Source organism: Cibotium barometz, chromosome 21, assembly GCF_041138505.1.
Source record: "Cibotium barometz isolate CiBa-2024 chromosome 21, ASM4113850v1, whole genome shotgun sequence".
NCBI classification, from domain to species: domain Eukaryota; kingdom Viridiplantae; phylum Streptophyta; class Polypodiopsida; order Cyatheales; family Cibotiaceae; genus Cibotium; species Cibotium barometz.
In genome coordinates, this window is record NC_141066.1 from 27,023,025 (window position 1) to 27,045,158 (window position 22,134).

At 41.0% G+C, this 22,134-nt stretch overlaps 1 protein-coding gene across 2 annotated transcripts; it reads right to left on the minus strand.

Annotated features, from left to right (window-relative positions):
* Positions 1–602: 602 nt before the first annotated feature.
* LOC147627009 (ABC transporter C family member 8-like) lies at positions 603–9,261 on the minus strand. Of its 2 annotated transcripts, XM_086815601.1 has the most exons (11): positions 7,531–9,261; positions 6,863–7,183; positions 6,641–6,727; positions 4,479–5,078; positions 4,227–4,391; positions 2,627–2,915; positions 2,232–2,446; positions 1,766–2,071; positions 1,627–1,690; positions 1,214–1,453; positions 603–1,102 (listed from the first exon to the last, which is right to left on the minus strand). In XM_086815601.1, the coding sequence occupies exons 1-11, from the start codon at positions 9,052–9,054 to the stop codon at positions 978–980; spliced, it is 3,936 nt and encodes a 1,311-aa protein (XP_086671727.1). In that variant the 5' UTR covers positions 9,055–9,261; the 3' UTR covers positions 603–977. The 2 variants fall into 2 exon arrangements, with proteins under 2 accessions (XP_086671727.1, XP_086671728.1); XM_086815602.1 differs by lacking the exons at positions 4,227–4,391; positions 4,479–5,078 and having other exon boundaries at positions 7,531–9,260.
* Positions 9,262–22,134: the final 12,873 nt, after the last annotated feature.

Genomic DNA, 22,134 nt, shown 5'->3' on the forward strand with positions numbered 1-22,134 from the left:
GGATATCCAACCCATATAAAAGCCTAAATGTTATAAGGTTTTGAGGACAAAACCTATGGGTGGAAATGGTTTGTAATAAAGTATTAAAGAACTACGAACCTTTGGCATGGTCCAATGTGGAGGCCAAGGCATTAATAAGTGTGAAAAAGAACCAAAGGTATATAAGCCCGTTGTAAATCACTTTTATGAATTTTACTCAATATCAATTAAGCCTTGCTCATGCAAGCTTTCATAGCGACCTTCACCTATGTATAAACTCTATGTAAATGATGTCTCATGTTACCGACTCCACGTTAACAAGCCATCCCTTGTCTCTCCCTTCTTTCACACACGAGATGGGGAACGATCCAAGGGGAGGATAGCCACCTCTTGGGCAGGGGAATACGACGAGTCTCCCTTCTTTCACACTAAGATGGGAACGATCCAAGTGGGGGATGGCCACCTCTTGGACGAGGGAATCCGATGAGGCCACAAAAATGCCAAGCATTGGAAGGCCAAGTCGGGAACGATGAGAGGCACAGAGGCTGTGGACTCCTATCAGCCCGGGGGGGCGCGGGGGTGGTTCCTTTAACATCGTAGCTAAGCCAACTTAACACATATGATCCATATAACTGCAAGGAATCAGGAATCCTGCACACTTTTAAGAGTGAGGTAGCGAGAGCATGGTTTTAGGACAACAATATGTCCTGAAATGGACATTGCAAGGCATGGATCTCAGTTTTTTAGATTGTAAAAAATAACCCAAGACAAATCAGAGATACTACTTCTTCCAATGGTGGAAGCCATTAATCTCTCCATCTTCAATGGTGTCGTCTCTAAAAGGCAGCCCCTCCATGATCTCAAGGTCTGTTGAATGTGGTCAAAATAAGCGGCTTGTCTTCAAAGCTCTCTCTTGAAAGCTCCTGTGTTTAGAAGCAGCCAGCCCGCAAGCCAAAGCCGCACATCATGAACAGGACACCGCTCAAGTGGCAAAACCATCACTGAGATTTGCTGTTGTTCCCTGCATGGTTGACATGCGACCAATATTCCAAGACCAGTTTAGCAAAAAGCGAGTTCTCATCTTCAAGTAATCTTGTAGGTGTGTCATACTCGACTAGTTTGCCTGCAAAAATAAAAAAGGTGAGACATCAAATGCAAGCCATGTGACCCATGCCTCAAATTCTGCATTTCAAATCTTCCCTCGGGAGGGAAACAAACCCATACCACCACTTACCATCCCGGAGCGCCAGGACCATGTCACTATCGATGACCGTGGGAATCCTGTGAGCCACAGTGATAACAGTACAATCAATGAATTCCTCCCTTATGACCTTCTGAAGAAGGGCATCTGTTTGAGAATCCACAGATGCAGTAGCCTCATCCAGGACCAAGACTCTGCTTTGCTTGAGTAAAACGCGACCAAGGCAGAAGAGTTGTCGTTGCCCAGCACTCCAATTCTCACCCTCATCACTCACTACAAGGAAACAAACCACAGTTCAACAAGCACAGAAACGATGATATCAGATGATGACAATGTGCGAAGTGCACACTCGACACCTTCCACGTTTCATCCATCTAACTGCAGAGATTGTGGTTTTGCAATGGCAACTCACTAGAAATTGCAAAGTGAACACCTAGCTCACATACCAGGAGCTTCCAACTGTGATGGTGACTCCCGTATTTCTTTACCCAACTGGCATCTATCAAGTGCCTGCAGGTTTCCCATTGTTAGCAAAACCCCACATGCAATCAAACAACCACACACAGACTCCAATTGTAATCTTGCCTGCCATATTGCTTCATCAGTGTACTGATTTAACGGATCTAAATTGGTCCGGACAGTTCCTCGAAACAAGGTTGGCTCTTGGGGAATGATTCCAAGCCTAGAACGTAGATCATGCAAGCCAATAGAACATATGTCAATCTCGTCTATAACTATTTTCCCCCCCGCTGGCTCAACCAAGCGAAATAGAGCACTGATGAGGGTTGTCTTCCCGCTCCCTGTCCGCCCAACAACGCCCACTCTCTTCCCCCCCTCAAACGTGCATGTAATGCCACGCAACACCATTGGAGAGTTGGGATGATATCGTATCTGAAATCAAATTAAGAAGAATAGTGAACTCTCCAAGCATAAAGCAGCAGACCATAAATTACAGCTTACAATGAGAAGACACTCAAGGTCCCTATGCTCTAAAGTAATATCCAGCAAAGACAAATACCTAAACCTGGGCAGAAAACAGTACAGAGCAGACCTTTAATTCTTCCAACACCACCTTGCCTTGTGTAGGCCATTGCGTCGACGGGCGCTTGCCTTCGATAACAGCAGGCGCTTCACTTGGTAAGTGCATGTATTGGTTAATGCGCTCCACTGAGACAATGTAGTTCACCAACTTGCACTGCCACTGTATAAAGAATACTTGCGATGCACTGAGCGAAAGAGCATATGTCAATGCCAAACCAGCAAAACCTATTCATAAAATCCCAATTTTTCAAAATCAGTTTGAGACGCAACTGCACGAAGAAGAGTGTTCAACTCTCAAGTAATCAGTTTAAGCTGGCTTCTACAGCGAGCTTGCATGAAGCCTTACTAGCTCACACTACTTATGAATGGAACAAATCTGACCATTACATGAAGGAGTATTTCAACCTGAGCTGGATGTAGGTAAAACAACCAGAAGCAATCCAGTTGCACACAGCACAATGTTACTGAGTAATTCAAGCCTCTGTATGAGCCACTCTAGTGCAGCATTGGTGTGAAAATAAAGACTAGAATCATTGTCAATCAGACATAAGTTCTTCCTCTTGAATCTGTCAACCATTTGGAATGCTCTGATGGTTGCAGCACCTTGCGCAGCTTCCCCAGAGAAGTTCACTATTGGTGCCTTTGTTGTGGCATTGATCCTCATCAGCTCCTGAGCTGATCGCACATAGTAATGCTATATTACACATGACAATTGCACAAAAATTAGGCCCTTTAAGCAGCTTGTGTTTCAGTTTTTGGCCTGCCCATGTAAAATGCCTTATTTGATGAAATCTTGCTTTTAATAAGCATTTGTAAGAATAATTTGCTTGGAGACCTATTCTTAAAACATAGTGAAAATAGAAAGATACTGTGTGTGTGTGTGTGTAGGATGAGACCTATTCTTAAAACATAGTGAAAATAGAAAGATACTGTGTGTGTGTGTGTGTAGGATGAGATTCTCCGGAGAATGGGGAATTGAAAGAGTGTCTCCAAGCAGTTGAACACTCCTGCTGTAGTGGAATCCCATTTTAGTACAAAGTCAGCATAGGCACATGCTGTTCTAGTCAAAGCCAAAAAGGTCAAGGGAAAGAGGTTCTCCAAGTAGTTGGTGAAGGGCACCCGGCAGGTCACCACCCAGTTGAACAGCAGAAATGCAGAGAGGTCTTAGCCCTCTCGCTCAGAGTTAAGAGCCTAGTACCTACCATTCGGCTGGAGATGATCTTTCCAAGCAGTGGTCCAAGCCACCCCCCTAGTTACATGGGATGTGTATAAGACCGCTACCATTGAGGGAAAGTACCAACGGCCCTGCTACTGTAGCCTTCACCTTGAGGGAAGCGAAACTCAAAATATACTCAAACACTCCAAGTTCTTGAAAGGTACCAAGCTTTGGATAGTAGTTGAACTGACACCCGCACTACTAAAGCAAAAGGGCACCAGTGGCATCAGCCAAGGTTCGAGAGGCCCGTAAGACCAGGCAAGTTGCAATGTTTTGAGAAGGGCCATCTTCCACAAACTCTACACCCCCAAGCCAACAAACTCTCAAGCTTAAGGCTTATGTCTCTTCATTCGACGAGGAGTCCTCCGACAAGGGATGTACTAGCTGACTAATAGAATTTCTTTTATCTTTCTTCTATTTGTTCATTTTCTCAGCCCGATGGACTCTGTCCTTAACTGATGTCATAATGGATGCATCCGCTCAAATGGGTCCCGCAGGCCACTTTTTGGCCTGCTCCCCTCCCCCCAAACTCTCTCGAGTCTCTCTCTCTCTCACTCACTCACACACAGACAAACAAACATTGTATAATTTCTTCATTACTATATATGAATTATGTTCTTTTTATTACTTCATGTAGTACTAAACTATTTTTGAATAAATATTGATACAATTTAGAATCGTCAATTCACTTAACTATTCAAAATAAAAATCAATATTTGAAAAACAATATTATCTTCCAAAATCAAAGGAAGGCTTACTGAAAACTTTTCTCCTGTTTGAAGTACATACCTGAAGCTTTTGGACAATATAAAGCGCGGGAACCGCAACTATCAGAATTTCCCACGTAACCACAGCAATGACAACCAGAACCCCTAGAAGCTCAAGGCTCCCAGCTACAACAAAACCAAAACAGAAGGGGATATCCAAGTCCAATATACTCAAATCTGTAGATGCCTGGACAGAAGACAAATCACGGCTTATCAAACTGAAATCCTAAAAGCTTCACATATCTACCATTAAGGCAATTTATGCGCTACTCACTCGGCTAAGGATTCTTCCAGTTGGTGTGGAATCGAAGAACGACATAGGAGCTTTGAACATTGTCCGGATCATACCAAAGAAGAAGGCCTTTGACGCTTTGAGGCCCAACCACATATTAAACTCTGATCTCAGATGGACAAATATACCACTCACAACTGAAAGAGCTGCATATATACCAACTAGCAGCCCTTGAGAGACAGTAGAATTGGTAACCTCAGCTGCTAGCCAAAAGTTACTCAAAACTTGTAGAATGACAAATAAGGTCTGCCACAGGGTCATAAAGACAAACACCGCCACTCCTTCAGAGATAGTGATGTATTCTTTATAGGGCTTCAAGCCCATGTCTCCTGTCTCCATTTCTTCATCTTGGACAAGCTGAATGGCTTCAGCCTGAGCATCAGCCCGGCTGCTTGCTTTCTTACTCAGCTTCCTTTGCATGCGATTGGATCCACCATAATCATCATCCGTGTGAATAGTTTCTCCAAAGCTGACCGTTGTCAATGCTTCTTGGTGGGCATTGACAAGCTGCTCAAATGTTTCACCGGCATGCAATAGATCATTGTAACGCCCAGCTTGCTGGATTTCACCTCCTTGCATGACCTGAAAGAAAAGTACGCACTTGTCCACTAAAAATACAGTGGAACAAAAACTACTGACCCATATCGAAAAACGTTCTCTGGTAAAATAGCGGTGTAGAACATTGTTAGCCCTTCATTAACCAGAACAATTCCTCAGTGATAATTGGACTCAGTCCATTCAAAAGGCATGCTCTTGAATCTTACCTGAATGATCAAGCGAAACTCAAGATCACGAACATGCTATCCCATCATAGCACACCATGCTGGGTCCTCTCCCTGAGGACAAACTTATCCCAGTCCTGAACTGTGATTTTCTACTCATTTTTATAAGAGCCTCCCCACTACATCTCCACGTAGCAGTGAGGCTGCTTCCTCCTTTTTGAAGTTAAAATGCCATGTTCATTCAAGACAATCATATCAAGAGGCAGTTCTATTAAGTGCCCATTATATAGGTGCAAGGTCAAATTATCTTAAAGGCCAACACTAACTTGTTCAGAATATTTAAGCAGAGACTTTCAAGCCCCCTTTTAATCCACTCTAGAGCCCATTTATAGTTGCCAGCAGCAGCCAATAGACATTAGAGGGGGTAAATGCGAACTTAAAAAAAGGGTTGATTTTAGCACATACTATCTTTTTCACGATGTTGATATGGGGGAGAGAGAGAGAGAGGGCTGAGTCCAAACACATTATCTGATACACAGAGAGGCTGCATGCTTAAGTAAATCATATCCAAGTTCCCAACTCATAGGGAGCCACCCCAACAAAGGTCAAAAGTAGAGGAGATGTGGTTAAGTAGAAATTTAGAGGGCTTTTTTTTCTCTCGTGTGTGTATGTTTGTGTTATATTATGTGGTTTGGTTGGGGTTGGGGTTGGGGTTGGGGTTTGGGGGGGGGGGATCTCGATCCCTCTCCAAGTGTTGTGTAATTATGAAACAATAACTCATTTATATAGGCTTGCAAGCAAGAAAGCACACTTATTATAATTATAGTTTAATAAAGGCTTTCATAAATACCCATGCCAATAAGCACCCAAAGTAACTTATTCCATGTGTGTCCCTTCAAATAGCCAACTTTCCTACTACCCTCTCTGCAGCCTCTGCCCAACTAGCATCCTTATACTTCAATAAGCTCATGAGAATGGTCTGTTCGATGCCCCTAAAAATTTATTATGATCTGGTCTAAGTTTCTTCACTATGCTCATGCACCTGATATGATGCAAAACATGGTTCCATTCCTGCAGTACTTGCTCAATGCTAATCCATGCTGGAGAGAAGCTGCTCAGCCTGATTTAATGTAGTGATGAGGTGGACTTTATAATGCCAATGTTCCTCTTGGACACAGTCGCAACTGCACACTTCTATCACATCAACTACTCCGAATATTCTTTTTGTGATGCTCTACTGTTAACTGGCAGAGTGGGCTTTGTTTTTTCTTTTTTTGTGCTCGCGTACAAATCCTATGCTGTTCCCAGACTACATAAACCGATCTATATAATCCACAGTGACTTCGTGGAACTCTCCGAAGAAGGCTTTCAAAAAAGCATTTTTCAGATTATTGTCCAGCTTAGGAGAATGTGAGGGCTTACCAGGATACAATCTACAGCCGGGAGAAACTCCACTTGATGTGTGACAAGCAGAACAGTTTTCTTAACAAGAGCTCCCATTACACAATCCTGCAAGAAAAAAGAGATGGGATAAAACAGTATGAAGAAGAATGTCACAGAACTTTGCTACTAATTCGTAGTACTGAATACTCTCAAGAATAAGGAAAGCTTCCCAAAATGTGTATAGTATTCCTTGAAGCTTACATTGAACAAAGCAGCTGCAGTATGTGCATCCACAGCACTGAAAGGATCGTCCAGAAGATAAATGTCTGCATCACTATATACAGCCCTTGCAAGTTGTATTCTCTGTTTCTGGCCTCCACTCATACTGAGACCTCTTTCTCCAATCTCCGTGAGATCTCCAAAAGAAAATCCTGTAATATCTTTTTCAAGCGAACAAGCCTTCAAGGTCTTCTGGTACTGCACCTTGTCAAAGGGCCTGCCAAACAAAATATTGTCCCGGACTGTTCCACTCTGGATCCAGGCACTCTGTGCTACGTAGGCTGTGCTACCAACCAGTTGCACCTGCAAGTAGACGCTTCTCTTCACTAAAAATGTACATTTGCATTCGATCTCTTCTTTACTTAATAAAACAAGACAAAGGTACCTATCTTCAGTTACCTTTTTGCAATTAAGTTGGAAGTTTAGAACAGCATCAATCACCAAGGATAAACTTTGCATTAATGATGTATTTAACTTCAATATGCGGTTTCCCACAGGCACGTGGCCAGGTGGTGAGGGATGAGGCAAGCAAGGACCCAAACTCAACACCCTCCGCAGTCTATGCCAGCAGCGCGCGCGCACATGTGCATATAACTGAGAAAAGGAAAAGAAAGCCAGAGCACGTTTGAGGGTACGAGACGAGTACTCACCGATCCGGACTGCTTTGGTATCTCTCCTAGAAGAGCATAGAGGAGTGAAGATTTCCCTGAGCCTACAGCCCCACAGACAGCAATCTTCGCTCCAGCTTTGAAGGCTACGTTGATATTCTTTAAGGTAGGTTTGGGAGACTCTGGATTCCAATTGAAGGTGCAATCGCTAATTCTTATAACATGCTCTGCCGTGCCAGTAGCGATTCTTTGAATGGCATCTTCAGGCAGCTCATCATCCCTGAGGAATTTTCCCAGCCTAGTCACCGACACGGCTACCTGAATGTAGGCCGCCAGCACTTCAGGTATCATTCTCACAGGCTCTTGGATGATCTTAAAAGTAGCAAGGACTGTGAAAACAACTGTTGCATTCAAGGGCTGATTCAGCCAAATACAACTTGCAAACACTACAGAGGCCACAATTATCGGTGACAACCAGTACAAGATGGTGCCAGCAGCCCTCCTTGACTGTGCCTTTGAAAGCCATTTAAACTCCTCATCTCGCAGATGTTCCAAGTTAAGCCTAAACCTGTCCTCCCAGGCTTGCAGCTTAAGCACTTTAATGTTGTTGAGAACCTCTGTGGTGGCTCTTAGCCTTTGATCCTGGGCTTCCATGAACTCTGACTGGCATTTTTGCAAAGATCTGGCTAAAGGCGAGTTGAGGACCAGAGTGAGGAGAATTATGACAAGCCCTGGTAGAGTGGCTAGCCCTACTGTAACAAAGAGGATGATGATGGCCAGCATCATCTGTACAGGCACGGCCCATACATAGTGCATGTACCATGGAAACTCGCCTATCCGGTAAGCATCCACTGCAACGTAGTTAACAATCTCACCTGCTGCATGGCTTCTCCTGCCAATGCTGGAGAGGCGAAGCTCCTTGTCGAACACAGCCGCGATGATGGCTGATCGCATCTGCAAGCCTAGCCTTCTGCATCCGAAGTACCAATGTCTCTGCGCAAAAGATTCTATAATCTTTGCGAAGAAGAGGCCCACCACCAGAACGTAGCCTTCCCCTGGAAACAGCTCTGCACCAGCTGCGTAATTCACGAAGAAGAGGAGAAAGACAGGACCTGAAGTCATGGCGACAGCGCGCAACAGCGCGCAGAGGCCTGTTTGCAAGGCAAGCTTCCAGAAACATTTAGCCAGTGCTCTCGTTATCGACTGGGACCGCGATATAGAGCTAAGCTTAGGGCTAAGGTGAGGGTTACCATTGGAGTTCGGTGTACTGTTGAGGTTGGGGTTTCCTTTCTGCTGTTCTTCCCAAGCGGCAGAAAAAGCCTCATACAGAGTTGCAGCTTGATCCTCCGGAGCTAAGTGTGGGATGTCGCCAAGCTGCAGGGTGCGGGTATACCCCAAGCGGAGGAGGGGATCCAGCCACGTGAAGGTGAGGCGCTTGAGCCAGTTGCCTGTATGGTAAGGGGTAGTAAGGCTGGAGGTGTGCGGCAGGGAAAGCTCTGTAGTGTTGAGATGGTCCTCACTGTAGGGCTGCAGGAGCGGTTCTGAGAGGTCGGCGTTGGAGGCCATGGCAAAGCGGTACAGAAAAGCAAAAAAAATCAACAGAGGATTAAGGGGTGAGAGCTTAGCAGGTACAGTACTATTTAAGGTTCGCAAAGACGACACAGACTGAAGAGGCGACGGCCATGAAAGGCTGAAGCACAGCAGGTTCTTTTCTTCTTCAAAGTTCTGAAGCCTTTAGCAGCGGCGCGAAGTGGGAAAGAGCCTTAGCACGTGGCAAGTGTTCTTTCCTGGCTGGCTATATAAACGAGCCACGTGGTTTTTTTTGGAAAAGTTTGCTACGCCACCTTCTCGTCCTTTTCGTGTATTTTACACTGGTTAACATTTTGCTACCACAATGGTTAAAATTTTAAAAAACCCTATTGAATTTACTCTCGCCTTTACAAAAACTGATAAAATTTATATAAAAACTAGTTAATAATGAGACTTTAGGAAACCAATTGTACTCCAACTTGTCTTTTTCATTCGCTCCAAAAAAAAATTTATGTTAAGAACTAACCCTCCAAGAATTCCACCTTACAAGTGATCAATTCTCAATAAAATACATTTCAAACCAATCAAAATAAGAACAACTCTTTCATCTACTTGATTGTAGTTTTGAAAATGTATACTATATGAAGACTATGCACTGTTTCGTAAATGTATATTACTATCGATTTTATGATAAAAATAATAAATAAATCTTAGACCATGAAATATTTTGGAATACCATTTTTTCCGAGCACTGCAGGTGATGAACAAGCTCAAACAACGTAGACAGAACTAAGAGTCACTCACAAATGTCCGCGAATGGGTGTGCAACCCAGTGCAAAAAAAAAAAGCATATTTTTTAACCAATCAAAAGAATGACAACTCTTAAATCTATCCGGTTTTTGTTTCCTCTACAATATGTTGGTTTTATGACTAAAATATATGAAAAGTCATTCCTTAGAATAAGGACTACTTAAAATGTTAGTGGGTTTTTCTTAAGTCTAGCCAGTATAAATACACTAGGATGCCATTTTTTTTCGAGCACCACAGCCCCCTCCTGCATGGTTGGATGTTTTGCTACCTTTTTCACTACGTGGCCACTAGCCTTTTCACACGAGAGGTGGACGTCTATGCTTTATATATTAAATATAACATATGCACCCGCACACTGTTGCAATACTGCCCCCGCCCGTGCACTGTGTGTGCCTCACCCTTACACTTCTGCCACGTGTTTAGAGAGAGGAGATATAGTTTTCTGCCACATGGTTATATCTACCGAAAGAGTGTGAATAAGAGCCACTCCCCACCCAAGGGGAGTAGGGGGACGATGGAGAGAAAAGGGCGTCCCCCGCCCCCCCCCCCCCCCCCCGCCCCCCCCCATGGTTAGTGGAGGGAAGAAATGGTTCCGGCTGAATTTGTGGAGCATTATTTAGTTTTTCATTGGTGCACCTTCAAATCACTCACAACTCCCACTAAACCTTCATGTTTCTGAGGTTTAGTGGGGGCTTCAAAAATTCTAGGAAAAAGGGTACTCTCTCCATATTTGGGAGGCAATTCAACCCAAATGACCTTGCAAAGCCATGGTGGGACGCAGCTCTAATGACAATTGCTCCCTAAATCCTACCTAACACCCAACCCCAACCGTTAGCCTTATAAACCTTATAAAAATAATTTAGGCGTATAAACCTTACAATTTTTTTTCCCCTTGGGAGTCCCTTTGCCCCCTCAACGACCATGTAATTAATTAATCAAAAATATGTTCTAAGGGGCTTTGGAACACTGTTCGAAAAAAACCCGGGTTTAGTGTAATTTGCACCTGCAACTTCTGAAAATTACCTTCAAATTTTTAACTTGAAGGTACAAAAACCTGCAAAATTTGGGAAATTTTAGAAGGAAAACCTCCAAAATTTGAGAAATTCTTCAATTAATAATTTCCCAAATTTCTAATGAAGGTTTTTAACTTTTTGGCGAAATTATTTTTTTAGAACACTGCTTTGGAAAGATTTGAAAACAGTTAATTGCATGCTTGTGGGCCTCTGCGTGTACTCATCCGGACCCCTTTAAGTCTGTATGTGTCCAAAGGTCAGACAACGGCATATGCACCGCTGCCACGTGCCAAACTTACTCTAAGGCACGCTGGCTGCAAGCATGTCAGCCACGTCATTAAGTACATGATCTTATATATCTGTTGTGTCCCAAAATCCCAATCACGGCGTCACCATAGTTATGTTGGAAAAAAAATATTTTTCCCGTGGACCGTGAACATATGTCGGGCTTGGTTTTTGACGGGCATTTTGAACATTTTCACGGGCATTTTGAACATTTTGGGGTATTTTGACCTGCGTCAATGTGCATACCCAAGTGTGCGTGTAAATGGTTAAGGTCCAAAAACCATGGTTTGTTGGAAACAATAGTAGATCAAGGATAAGTGGTAAGTGGTAAACTTGCAAATGGTTTTAGGTAATGGTACTTGCTAGTGGTATATAAAAATGGTATTATGTGTGTACATCTATGCACATGTATGTGTATGCAAGCATGTGAATGTGTGTGCATGCATGTGTTTTTAGTGTGGTATGTGTTTGTATATGCCTATGTGCCCGTGTGTGTATGCATGTGTGTGCATGTGTCTATGTGTGGCACTCTCCCATAGATGCATATCTGTGTATCTCTCTCTCACATGCATTCTTTTCATGTCTCTGTCACATGCATAGACACAACTCTCTCTCACACACATACACGTGCACATTCATTCTCTCTCTTCTCACACCCGTCTCGCATACACACTCTCACACACACATAGAAACTCTCTCTCTCACACACACACACATACACACCCTCCATACATACGTGTGGCTGTGTGCACACGTACATATGTGTGTGTGAATGTGTATATATAAATATAATAGTTTTGATATTATCAATATTATTATATAATTATATATATATATATATATATATATATGTCTTTATTTACGCTTATGTATTATATATATAACATTTTATTATAATATATTAGTATAGATTTAATATATATATATATATATATATATATATATATATATATATATATATATATATATATATATATATATATATTTAATATCCTTACTTATTATATGTTTATATGATGTTATATATTTGTATTCAATGTCTTTTATACTTATATATTATATATCTTTATATTTTTATATTATATTATTTATTTAAATTTTCTTTTCTCAACATACCCCCCCCTCTCTCTCTCTCTCTCTCTCTCTCTCTCTCTCTCTCTACCCTAATACGTGACCTCCATTCTCTCTCCTCTTCACCAATATGTGGCCTCCATTCTCTCTCTCTCTCCCTCTCTCTCTCTCTCCCTCTCTTTCTCTCTCTCTCTCTCTCTCTCTCTCTCTCACACACACACACACACACATGCACCTCTCTCTCTCTCACTCACTCACACACACACACACATGCACCTCTCTCTCTCACTCACTCACACACACACACACATGCACCTCTCTCTCTCTCACTCACTCTCACACACACACACACACATACATACACATACACGCACACACATGTACACATCCACACATAACGCTAATGCCCCACACTCTCTCTCACACACACATAGAAATTCTCTCTCTCTCTCTCTCTCTCTCTCTCTCTCTCTCTCACACACACACACACAAATAAATTTACACACATATATAATTATAATTAATTAAAATTTAGATCAAATGTTAATGGTGGGGATGCGAGGTGACGTGTGCTCACTCTCAAATAAATTCATCTTACATGTAATCTCTCTCTCTCTCTCTCTCTCTCTCTCTCTGTGCACACACACTCCCTCTCTGTTCTCACTCACTCTCCTACACATAGAATCTCTCTCTCTTTCACACACACACACACACATGTAAATATATATTATATATAATATTATGTTTTATTATATTTAGACACATATACTTTTATCTACATATATATACATGTGTATTTATAAAATAAATAAACACACACATACACATATAATTTTAATTAATATTAAATTTTAATAGGAGGGGATGCATGGTGATGTGTGCTCACTCTTAAATAAGTGTAGCTTACATATATTGTCTTTTTTGTCTTTTCTTTATAAACGAGAGAGAGAAAGAGAGAGATACCTATTACCTACACGTTGAAGCTTTCATCTCATGAAGCTCATCTTTTAAGAGGGAGGCCCCTTTTTTTCTCTCTCAAGAAAATCATTAGGTAAGAAGGAACAGCTCTCCTTTCAAAAATTGAAATGACATGAGATGAGAAATTCAAATTCGAGAAAGGGGCTTCTTGGCTCTCTCCCTCCTCTCCTTTGGCCATGTGAAAGGGGAGATGGCCAGAGAGAGTGACATGTGGTAGGGGGAGAAACGTGTGCTTAATAGATAGATGTAGATGGTGAAATACTTGCAAGTCTTATCCCTTTCTGTCAAATTTGATGAGTAAGGGTGCCAGTCAAAAGGCAAGACTGCCTAAAGGCTCGGACTGAAGAACCTCTTTTAAAAATCTACTTTTTATACGATTGTTTCTTTTTCCAAACATATAATCTCTTGGTAGAAGAGATACTAAAGTTACATATGATTCAAGGAGAGAAAGCTTATATATGGATTCAAGGAGACATCATTATTATTAGCTTACCCAAGTTCCAACTACTACATAGGTAGGAGTTTTGCTTAATGATTATAAGATATACTTAATCTCTCAGCGTGATCTCTTTATTAAAACATGGTTAAACTTAAAAAGTCCTATTATTTATTGACACACTAGCTCATAAAAAATTGTCAGAATCAGCTTACATAAGTTTCCTTTTTACAACATTAGTTTTACATGTAAGTTCCTTTTTTACAACATCAGCTTTACATGTAAGTCCCCGTTTTACATATTAAATCTCAAATTTATTCAAAGATTGAAAAACTCAAAAAAATTCAAAGATTGAGAATCTATCGTACATAATTCACAAGAGTTTCTATTGATAGTGTACACAATATTTCAAGACAAACAAAAGAGATTTGTGGGTCATGTGTGCACTACAAGTTGGCATATAGCCCAACTTCACCATGCATGCTCATTTCCACCTTATAACTTTTGGCTCAAGGTGCCCATCAATAGTCCAAGGCAAATGCTTCTCCACTCTCTATAACTTTTCCTTGTCATCACTCTATTGGTTCGATAGGGTTTCTATCTTGATAGCATATCGAATATTTCAAGACAAATAATAGAGATTTGTGGGTCATGTGTGTGCTACAAGATGGCATATAGACCAACTTCACCATGCATAATCGTCTCCACCTTATAGCTTTTGGCCTGAGGTGCCCATCACTAGTCTAAGGAAAATGCTTCTCCACTTGTCCTTGTCATCTCTCTATTAGTTCAGTAGGTCACCCTGGTGCAGTAGTACTCGTGCCCCTCCATATAGTTAAAACATGTTAGCTTTATGTTAAAAAAGATCAAGAATGACTGCTAGCTAGGTACATGGACCTACAAGCCAGAAGAAGTTTGTTGATATACAAAATTGAGGGTTTTGATATATTTAATCAATTAAATGTTGAAATTAATTGTAGTTGATCATATACGTTGAGAGCAACAATTAAATGTTGAAATTAATTTTAGTTGGTCATGTACGTTGAGCAACAATTTTAAACCAAAAGGAAAAAAGTAAAAAGCACCACCATTAGATGGATCAAGATTTTGGATAAGGAACAAGGTCATCCACCACTATCCCCACTATATCCTATTGTGGAGAGGGGAGTAATGTGAGGTTCTAGAGTGGTTGTTGATGATGCATTGTAGGCGTCATTTATGGCTTCCAAGATGGATTTGGGAAAATGTGGTGTGATGTAATTTTGGAGACTAAGAATCACAGGCATGGTTCTATGGAATTACAATGATGAATTTGATTAGATTGCGAGTGGAGTGACTTCCAGAGAGTTGTTAGAACTCAAAAAGTCAGTCCTTCTGAGTTGTTTATGCACATTCTTCATTACATTTACTGGCTTGATCCTTCATCGGTTAAACCCAATCATATGTGGATGAAGCTCTTGATGTAGAAGGGGTTTGTTGATATAACACTTATAGTTCTTCCGTCAAGCAAAGAAACTCTTGCTCCATCCATTGAATCAAGTAGTCCATAGAATATATAGCAAGTCTTGTGTGAACATGTCTTTCTTGGACATGTGTTCTTGTGTGCCTATACTACGACAACTTTGCTCTTTGGGCACGGAATTGTGCAATTCACCCGCTTTACCCCAATTTGAGTGGCATCTTGTTTGACATCGGGTTGGGAAGCTTCTTATAGATTTTGTTTAGGTTCTTGTGGCTTCCTTATGACCTCTTCAATGGGCACCGGTTTGCATCGCCATTCCCACCTAATCTTGACCTTTCGGGCTAGGATTAGTGAGGTCTAGTTTTGACTAGGTTTCTTTTTGGGCACCCACACCTTCTTTGTTACTTGACTTAGGAGGGTTGGTTTCTTAACAAGGACCCATCCTTGCCTTCCTTGTTGCTTCCATGTTTTGCTAGTTAGCTTTGGTGTAGTAGTTTGGGTGATGGCAAGGTTCTTGCATAGATGGCTTTGCTTCATTGCTGCACTGTTTAGGTTTTAGGTACCCAAATCTTCCTATTCCTTTCATTCTATCTCTGTGCCTTCAATAGTCATTTAGGAACCCAACATTTATGAGCATGAGGCCTCTATCTTTTAAAGGTTTGTTGTGAGAGGTGGGACTCTTGTCTTTGCCTGACACACTGGCTTTTCTTTGGGGCCCTTGTGGTGTTTCTAGAGTGGGGAGACATATTACGACCTTGGTGGCTTTGGCTGTTCAGACTTCAAATTATTGCTTAAGTCTAGGGAACTCCACAATTGCAACATATATCTGGATCCCCCGGATGATACATGTGTTGTGCTTTTCTCCCAACAATCCGCTTCGTAATCCATAGCTAAAATCCAACTTCGTCCAAGAAACATTTCCTCTTCCAAGGCACCTATAGCAACATGCATTATAAAAACATTACACAGCCAAGGGTTATTTCAGGTGTAAATATTAACTTTTAAACTTCCCAAGGCCCTTACTATTCTTGCATGCATAGTTTTGGCTATTGTCGACTCTAACTCTGGTTTGCTTCGCTTCACCCATGTTTCATTCGAGAGAGTAAGTTGTGACTTTCTCTTGAGTTAATCATAGCAAAGGAGATTTATTGTTTTTCCCTCCTTAGAGAGTCCAACTTTGAGATGAGCAAGCTCTATCTCTAGGTCATCTTCTTCAATCAGGGTTAGAGTAGCCATGTTTACTCTTAATGTTAGCCTGTTTTATTTTGCTTTAGCTTTGGCAGCCCTTGCTTTAGCCTCCTCTTGTGCCTCTTTCCTAAGTCTCTCTTGCTTTAGCTTTGGCAGCCCTTGCTTTAGCCTCCTCTTGTGCCTCTTTCCTAAGTCTCTCTTGTTTTAGCTTCTTTTGTTTCTTTTTACATGACTGTTCGAACATATCGTGAATTAAGAGTCCATAGTACTTTTTTAGCTTGCTACCATTTATATAGTCTTGCATCTCAACTCCATCAATGGTTTCAATGTGAGACGCACCTTGGGAGGTGAGATCTGCAGTTCTAAATGGTCCTAGCCATCATATTTCAATTTTTTCCTCTTGGAAGAAACTGCCTTCGTACATAAGTACCAAGTCTCCTTCTTGTAGCTCTATTTCTAGGTTTTGGTCAAGCCATCATTGCACCTAAGCTTCTTCACTATTATCCCATGGAGAGCAACCACTCTAGTCTTATTGAGCTTTTCCGACTCAATCAACCTCTCAACTAGAGCATTTTCCCTAAGACATTCCTTCACTGCTATCATCAAGCTGGGTACTAAATATTCCATGGGCATCAATGCCTTAATCCTATAGTAGGTGAACCGAAAAGGAGTTTGTCATGTAGTTACCTTATATGAATTCTTATAGGCCCACATTGCTACTGTTAAATTATGCTCCCAATTGTTTTATGACTAGCTTCTACAGTCTTGGCCAGGATACCACAGAGGACTTAATAGTACTTTTTGTCTGCCCCCATTAGCTTGAGGATAGTATGGCGATGACTTTCAGTGCACCACCAAAAATCTAGTCAACAAATGTTCGATGACCTCATTGATGAAATGGGAGCCCTTATCACTAATCAGCTCTAGGGGACACCCAAATCTTGATATAACATGCTCGTATAAGAATTTGGCAGTTGTACGAGCATCCGTCTTCCGTGTGGCTTTCGCTTCTTCCCACTTTTAGTGAAATAGTCTATGGCAACAATTATATACCAAGCTTGTGTTTGATGTGTGGTTGCTAGGCTAATGGGTTCAACAAAATGCACAATGACCAGAACTAAAGGCATGATGTCTAAAGCGTTGACATTCATCATAGTGTTTTGATGAATTCCATGAGTAATGTTAAAGCATTGACACTCACACAGTGTTTTGACAAATTCCATGGCATCATCAAGCATAATTGGCCACCATAACCTTGCTTGCAAGATCTTTCGAGTAGATACTTTGCTTGCAAGATCTTTCGAGTAGATACTTTGCATGCAAAGTGTCCACCAATGATCCCACTATGAGCTTCTTCCAAAATGGTCAGGAACTCATCCTCCCTAACACATTGTCTAAGCACGTGATCTTTACCTAGCTTATACATTTAACCTGCTATCAATTAGTAAGGCGTTGCCAATTTAATAAGTCATCACATCTTATGTTCAATAGCTTGTCCTGTGAAAATACATAGGCAAGACATTTGGAGATCTCTTGACTCCATTCTAGTACCATATCTAACTTGAACAATGTAGCATATGGCAGTTCATCATCCACACCAGTGGTAGGTTCTCCATTAGGTATTCTTGACATGTGATCTGCCAATTCACGTTGTGAATCTTTTCTTACGGTGATAGCAAAAAACTCTATCAATAATAACCAGTGGTGATTCACCCAATTTTGCAAGGTTCGTTGACAAGGTACAACAAAGCTTGATGATCCACAAAGAAGACAAAGTTATTAGCCACAATAGATAGTAAATATACTTTTTTTACTGCATATACCATGGCTAGCCCTTCCCTTTCTATTTTGGTGTAACTCATCTCAGCTTCATTGAGCTATCGACTTACAAAGTATATTGGGTAGTTTTATTTATGATCTTCTGGTTGTGCCAAAAACACACCCAATTGCAAAGTTTAAGGTATCAATATGCACTTGGAGCATGAAGTCTCAATTTGGTGGTCTCAAGATAGGTGCACTAGCTAATTCCCTCTTCAATTCAGTGTAATTCTACTAATATTTCTCATTCCATTTGAAGACAATCAAAAGATTATACAATGGCCTGGCAATATCAGCATAGAAAAAATGTGACCTATAAATTATTGCACTCCTTTGTAATTAGGTGGTGGTGGCAACTCTAATATGAGTTTCACCTTGTTGTGATCACTGGAAATCCCATTCTTGGACACTATGTGCCCCAATATCACTCCATGCTTTACCCAAAGTTGTTATTTCAAAGGGTTCAAAGATAAACGGTATAATTGACATCTTTTTCAAACACTTTTCTTAGGTAAGCTAAATGCTCCATCCATTGCGAATGCACACAGAGATCATTAGTGAACACTTCCAACCATGTTTGCCAAGTAATCCTTAAAAGCTATGCTTGTTAACCTCTGGAATGTTGCAAGAGCATTGGTTGTCCAAATGGCATGACCTTGTATGCAAAGGTTCCCCATGTGGTGGTGAAAGTTGTTTTATGTTGTTTTTTTTGGGAAACGGACACCTGATTGTATCCTAAAAATCCATCTACAAAAATGTAAACTTCTACCCCAACTACTCTTTTCAAAACATGCTTTATGTACAGTAAAACGGGTAGTGATCCTTTATGGGTAGCCAAATTAACCTTATTCAAATCAACACTCACACGAAACTTCCCATTTTTCTTGGGTTCAATCACAATTGGTGATACCCAATCAGTGTGCTCGGTCTTGTAAATGAAATTCATAGTAATGAGTTTGTCAATTTTTTAGCCAATGCTTTGTTTCTTTTCCTTCTTTCTAATGTCGTGAGCTTGGGGGTTTCTTGGCTCATCTTTTGTTCTTGGAGTGCCTCCAGCATTATATGGCTTAGCTCTTCTCCCTAATCCTTAGAAGCTCACCAAAATTGCCAAAAGCTCACCATAGCAACCTTACCAAAAATATGCACCCGTGCATGACCCACCTCTTACTTTTAAGGAGTTGAGTGCAATGTTGGAGGAGGAGATGCATTTTAAAAGCCAGAGATGATAGAGATAGTACATTCTCCACAAATGCAAAAAAAAAAAAGGCAAGGGGAAGGGCTCCAATAATCCTAATGCTTTTGAGAAGAAGAAGAAATCAAAGGAAATTTTTTTCTACTGTGACAACCCTGGTCATGTGATCAAATCATGTAGACTAAAGGAAGTAGATGTGACAAGAATGACACTTTACCTCAAGGTAAAAATGCACAACTTCTACTCTTCAACTCCATTCTTTCTCTTTGGAGACCATGCACTAAAACTATATTTCTTTAAGAATTATATTTACGAAGTCTAAAAAATAACTGCTCTAAAACCCTACTCAAAGGTTTTTTCTCGGACTATGTACGCATCCTTGTGTTTGTACGATGTGCACGCACGCATGCACACACACACACACACACACATACATACATACATACATATACATACATACATACATACATACATACATACATATATATATATACACACACACACACACACACACACACACACACACACACACACACACACACACACACACACACATACATACATATATATACAAAGAAGCCCAGGGTCAGCTCGCACGGCTAGCACACAAAGGCGTATGCTTGCTTTGCATAGATTAAATTCTTTTGAATTGTCACATAGTGAGGAAACCATGGAGAACCCACTTAACGAGGAATTGGTGGAGGAGAAAGGTACTTCTTCTCCAATACTATTTGGTGAGTTCATGGGCTTAGCATGTGGAATCCTTGGATTTATATATAAGCCTGAAAGAGAAGCTCCATGGGCCACTAATGGACAACCATCGAGTTCAGAAAGGGAAGTAAGTATTGAAAGACCTGTGAGTACAAGGCAACAACTGATGTAGAAACGATTTACTAGGGGGAGCATTTGTCAACCCATGATACAACTTATTCCTAAAATTCAAAGGAATTCTATAAGTGCCCACCAAAGGAGGGGTGCAATGTATTTTTCCACTTCCATGGAACTTGAGATTGAAGAAAGAATGAGGAAAGCACAAGCCCAACTTAGAAGGCTTGAACAAGAGAAGGTAAGCTTAGATATCTGCAAGGGATTTGGCCAAGCGACGTGCCTTTGACACATGGCAATGCATGGGGAAGGTTCTTTCAACCTCAATGGATTGAGGCACGAAGAAGTCTTGGTCACACGAGATAATATTAGTAGGGAGATTTGAACTGACAATAGAGGAAGGCATGCCAACCTCTAGAGCCTATTCTGGAGGAGTCTCGAGAAGACCTAACCACTTTCACAGTGCCTTTCTCACGCACCGATGATTTGTTCAAGAGAAAACTCAAAAAGTACCTACACCAAGGCTGAAGTAGATGCAATGTTGAGAAATTTAGATTTCCAAGAGTACATGAGACGCATGTTATAAAAAAGAGGGGAACGTTGGAGAGAAGTAGTCTTGGATGATGATGTGGACAGGAATGTGGGAGCTATTCCAATACCACCTGACCCAAGGGTACATGTAAACTGACATGCTAAAGCTACAAAGAGGTTAAGGCAAGGTTGGAACATCCACCATAGGAAGGATGGCATACTAGGCTCCACCAAGGGAGCCAATCACATGAGAGTTGCAACACCTATCGACCTATTAAGAATAGCTAAAGAAATAGGAAGGGGGATTGCTAGGGAGTTAGGTACCACACTAGCACCACAAAAGAGCAACACCAGTCAAGCCCGACCATGTGGTGAGATCAGTGAAAAATCTCTCAAGTAATGGTGATGCCATACAACACCTCAAAATATTCAAATCAGTGTGAAAAAAGAGAAGGTCCGATTAACAACCTGATGAAAATATTTGCGTTCTCCCATACACTAGAAGGAAAATCACACCAATGGTATCGATCGCTTAAATCAAACGATAGGATTAACTTTGTGTGGCTTAAGAGTATCTTCATACTAAGTTTTGCACAGAGTGGATCCCCATGGCTCAATCATATAACATTAAGAAAGAAGAGCATGAGTCTATGGGAGATTATATCTCATGTCTAAAAAACTTAAACTCAAGGTGTAAGCCTAGGAAAAAGTTAATAGATGAGAAATTGTTGTTGCCCTGCTTCCGTAGGGGAGTAAGAGACATGAGGATGCACGACTACTTACTGTTGGCTAAGCTAGCATGCTAGATGATTGTTAAATATTAGCCATCGACTTCAAGGACAACATGCTTAAGTTACTATAACCTGATGACACCAAATCCATGACTTCAATAGCTTAGTCGCATGTATACTAAATGAATCCAACACATACTCTAAGCCTCTACAATCCACCAAGGCTGTAGTTTCTCATCCCACTAAAGGAAGCACTTAATCCTTAACTATACCCTTTCAAAACTATTTCTTTTGTTTATATGGTTTCATAAGCTTATGATATTCAATACATGAGGAACAGTTTTGGGAGTTAAAATCCTTTGGAAATTGTTTACTTTATGGTGTCGTTTCTCTAGTTTTTCCTCCCTTACAATTTTCAGCACTTAGTACCGTGTGAGTGTTTGTCTCACTCACAAGAAAGTAAACTAGGCCAAGCTAGTAAACCCAAGGAAAGTGGAGCTTACTCCTTATGATATTCAACAGATTTTGGGAGTTGAATCCTTTGGAAAGTGTTTGTTTTGTGGTGTCATTTCTCTAGTTTTTCCTCCGTTACAATTTGCAGCACTTAGATAAGTTAACTACACTTAGTATTGTGTGAGTGTTTGTCTTGCTCACAAGCTCACAAAGGATCCTACATGCACGTAGGATCCTTTGTGAGCTTGTGAGACACTCACAAGATTGACCACCCTTGGGTAAACGCGGCTAAGAAAGTAAACCCAGCCAAGTTAGTAAACCCA

Coding starts and splice junctions, on each gene's coding strand:
- LOC147627009 (XM_086815601.1), bottom strand. CDS start 9,054: ATGGCCTCCAACGCCGACCTCTCAGAACCGCTCCTGCAGCCCTACAGT. Junction 2,447..2,626: donor TTTACCTACATCCAGCTCAG/GTTGAAATACTC, acceptor TTTTATGAATAG/GTTTTGCTGGTTTGGCATTG. Junction 1,691..1,765: donor CTGATGAAGCAATATGGCAG/GCAAGATTACAA, acceptor GGAAACCTGCAG/GCACTTGATAGATGCCAGTT.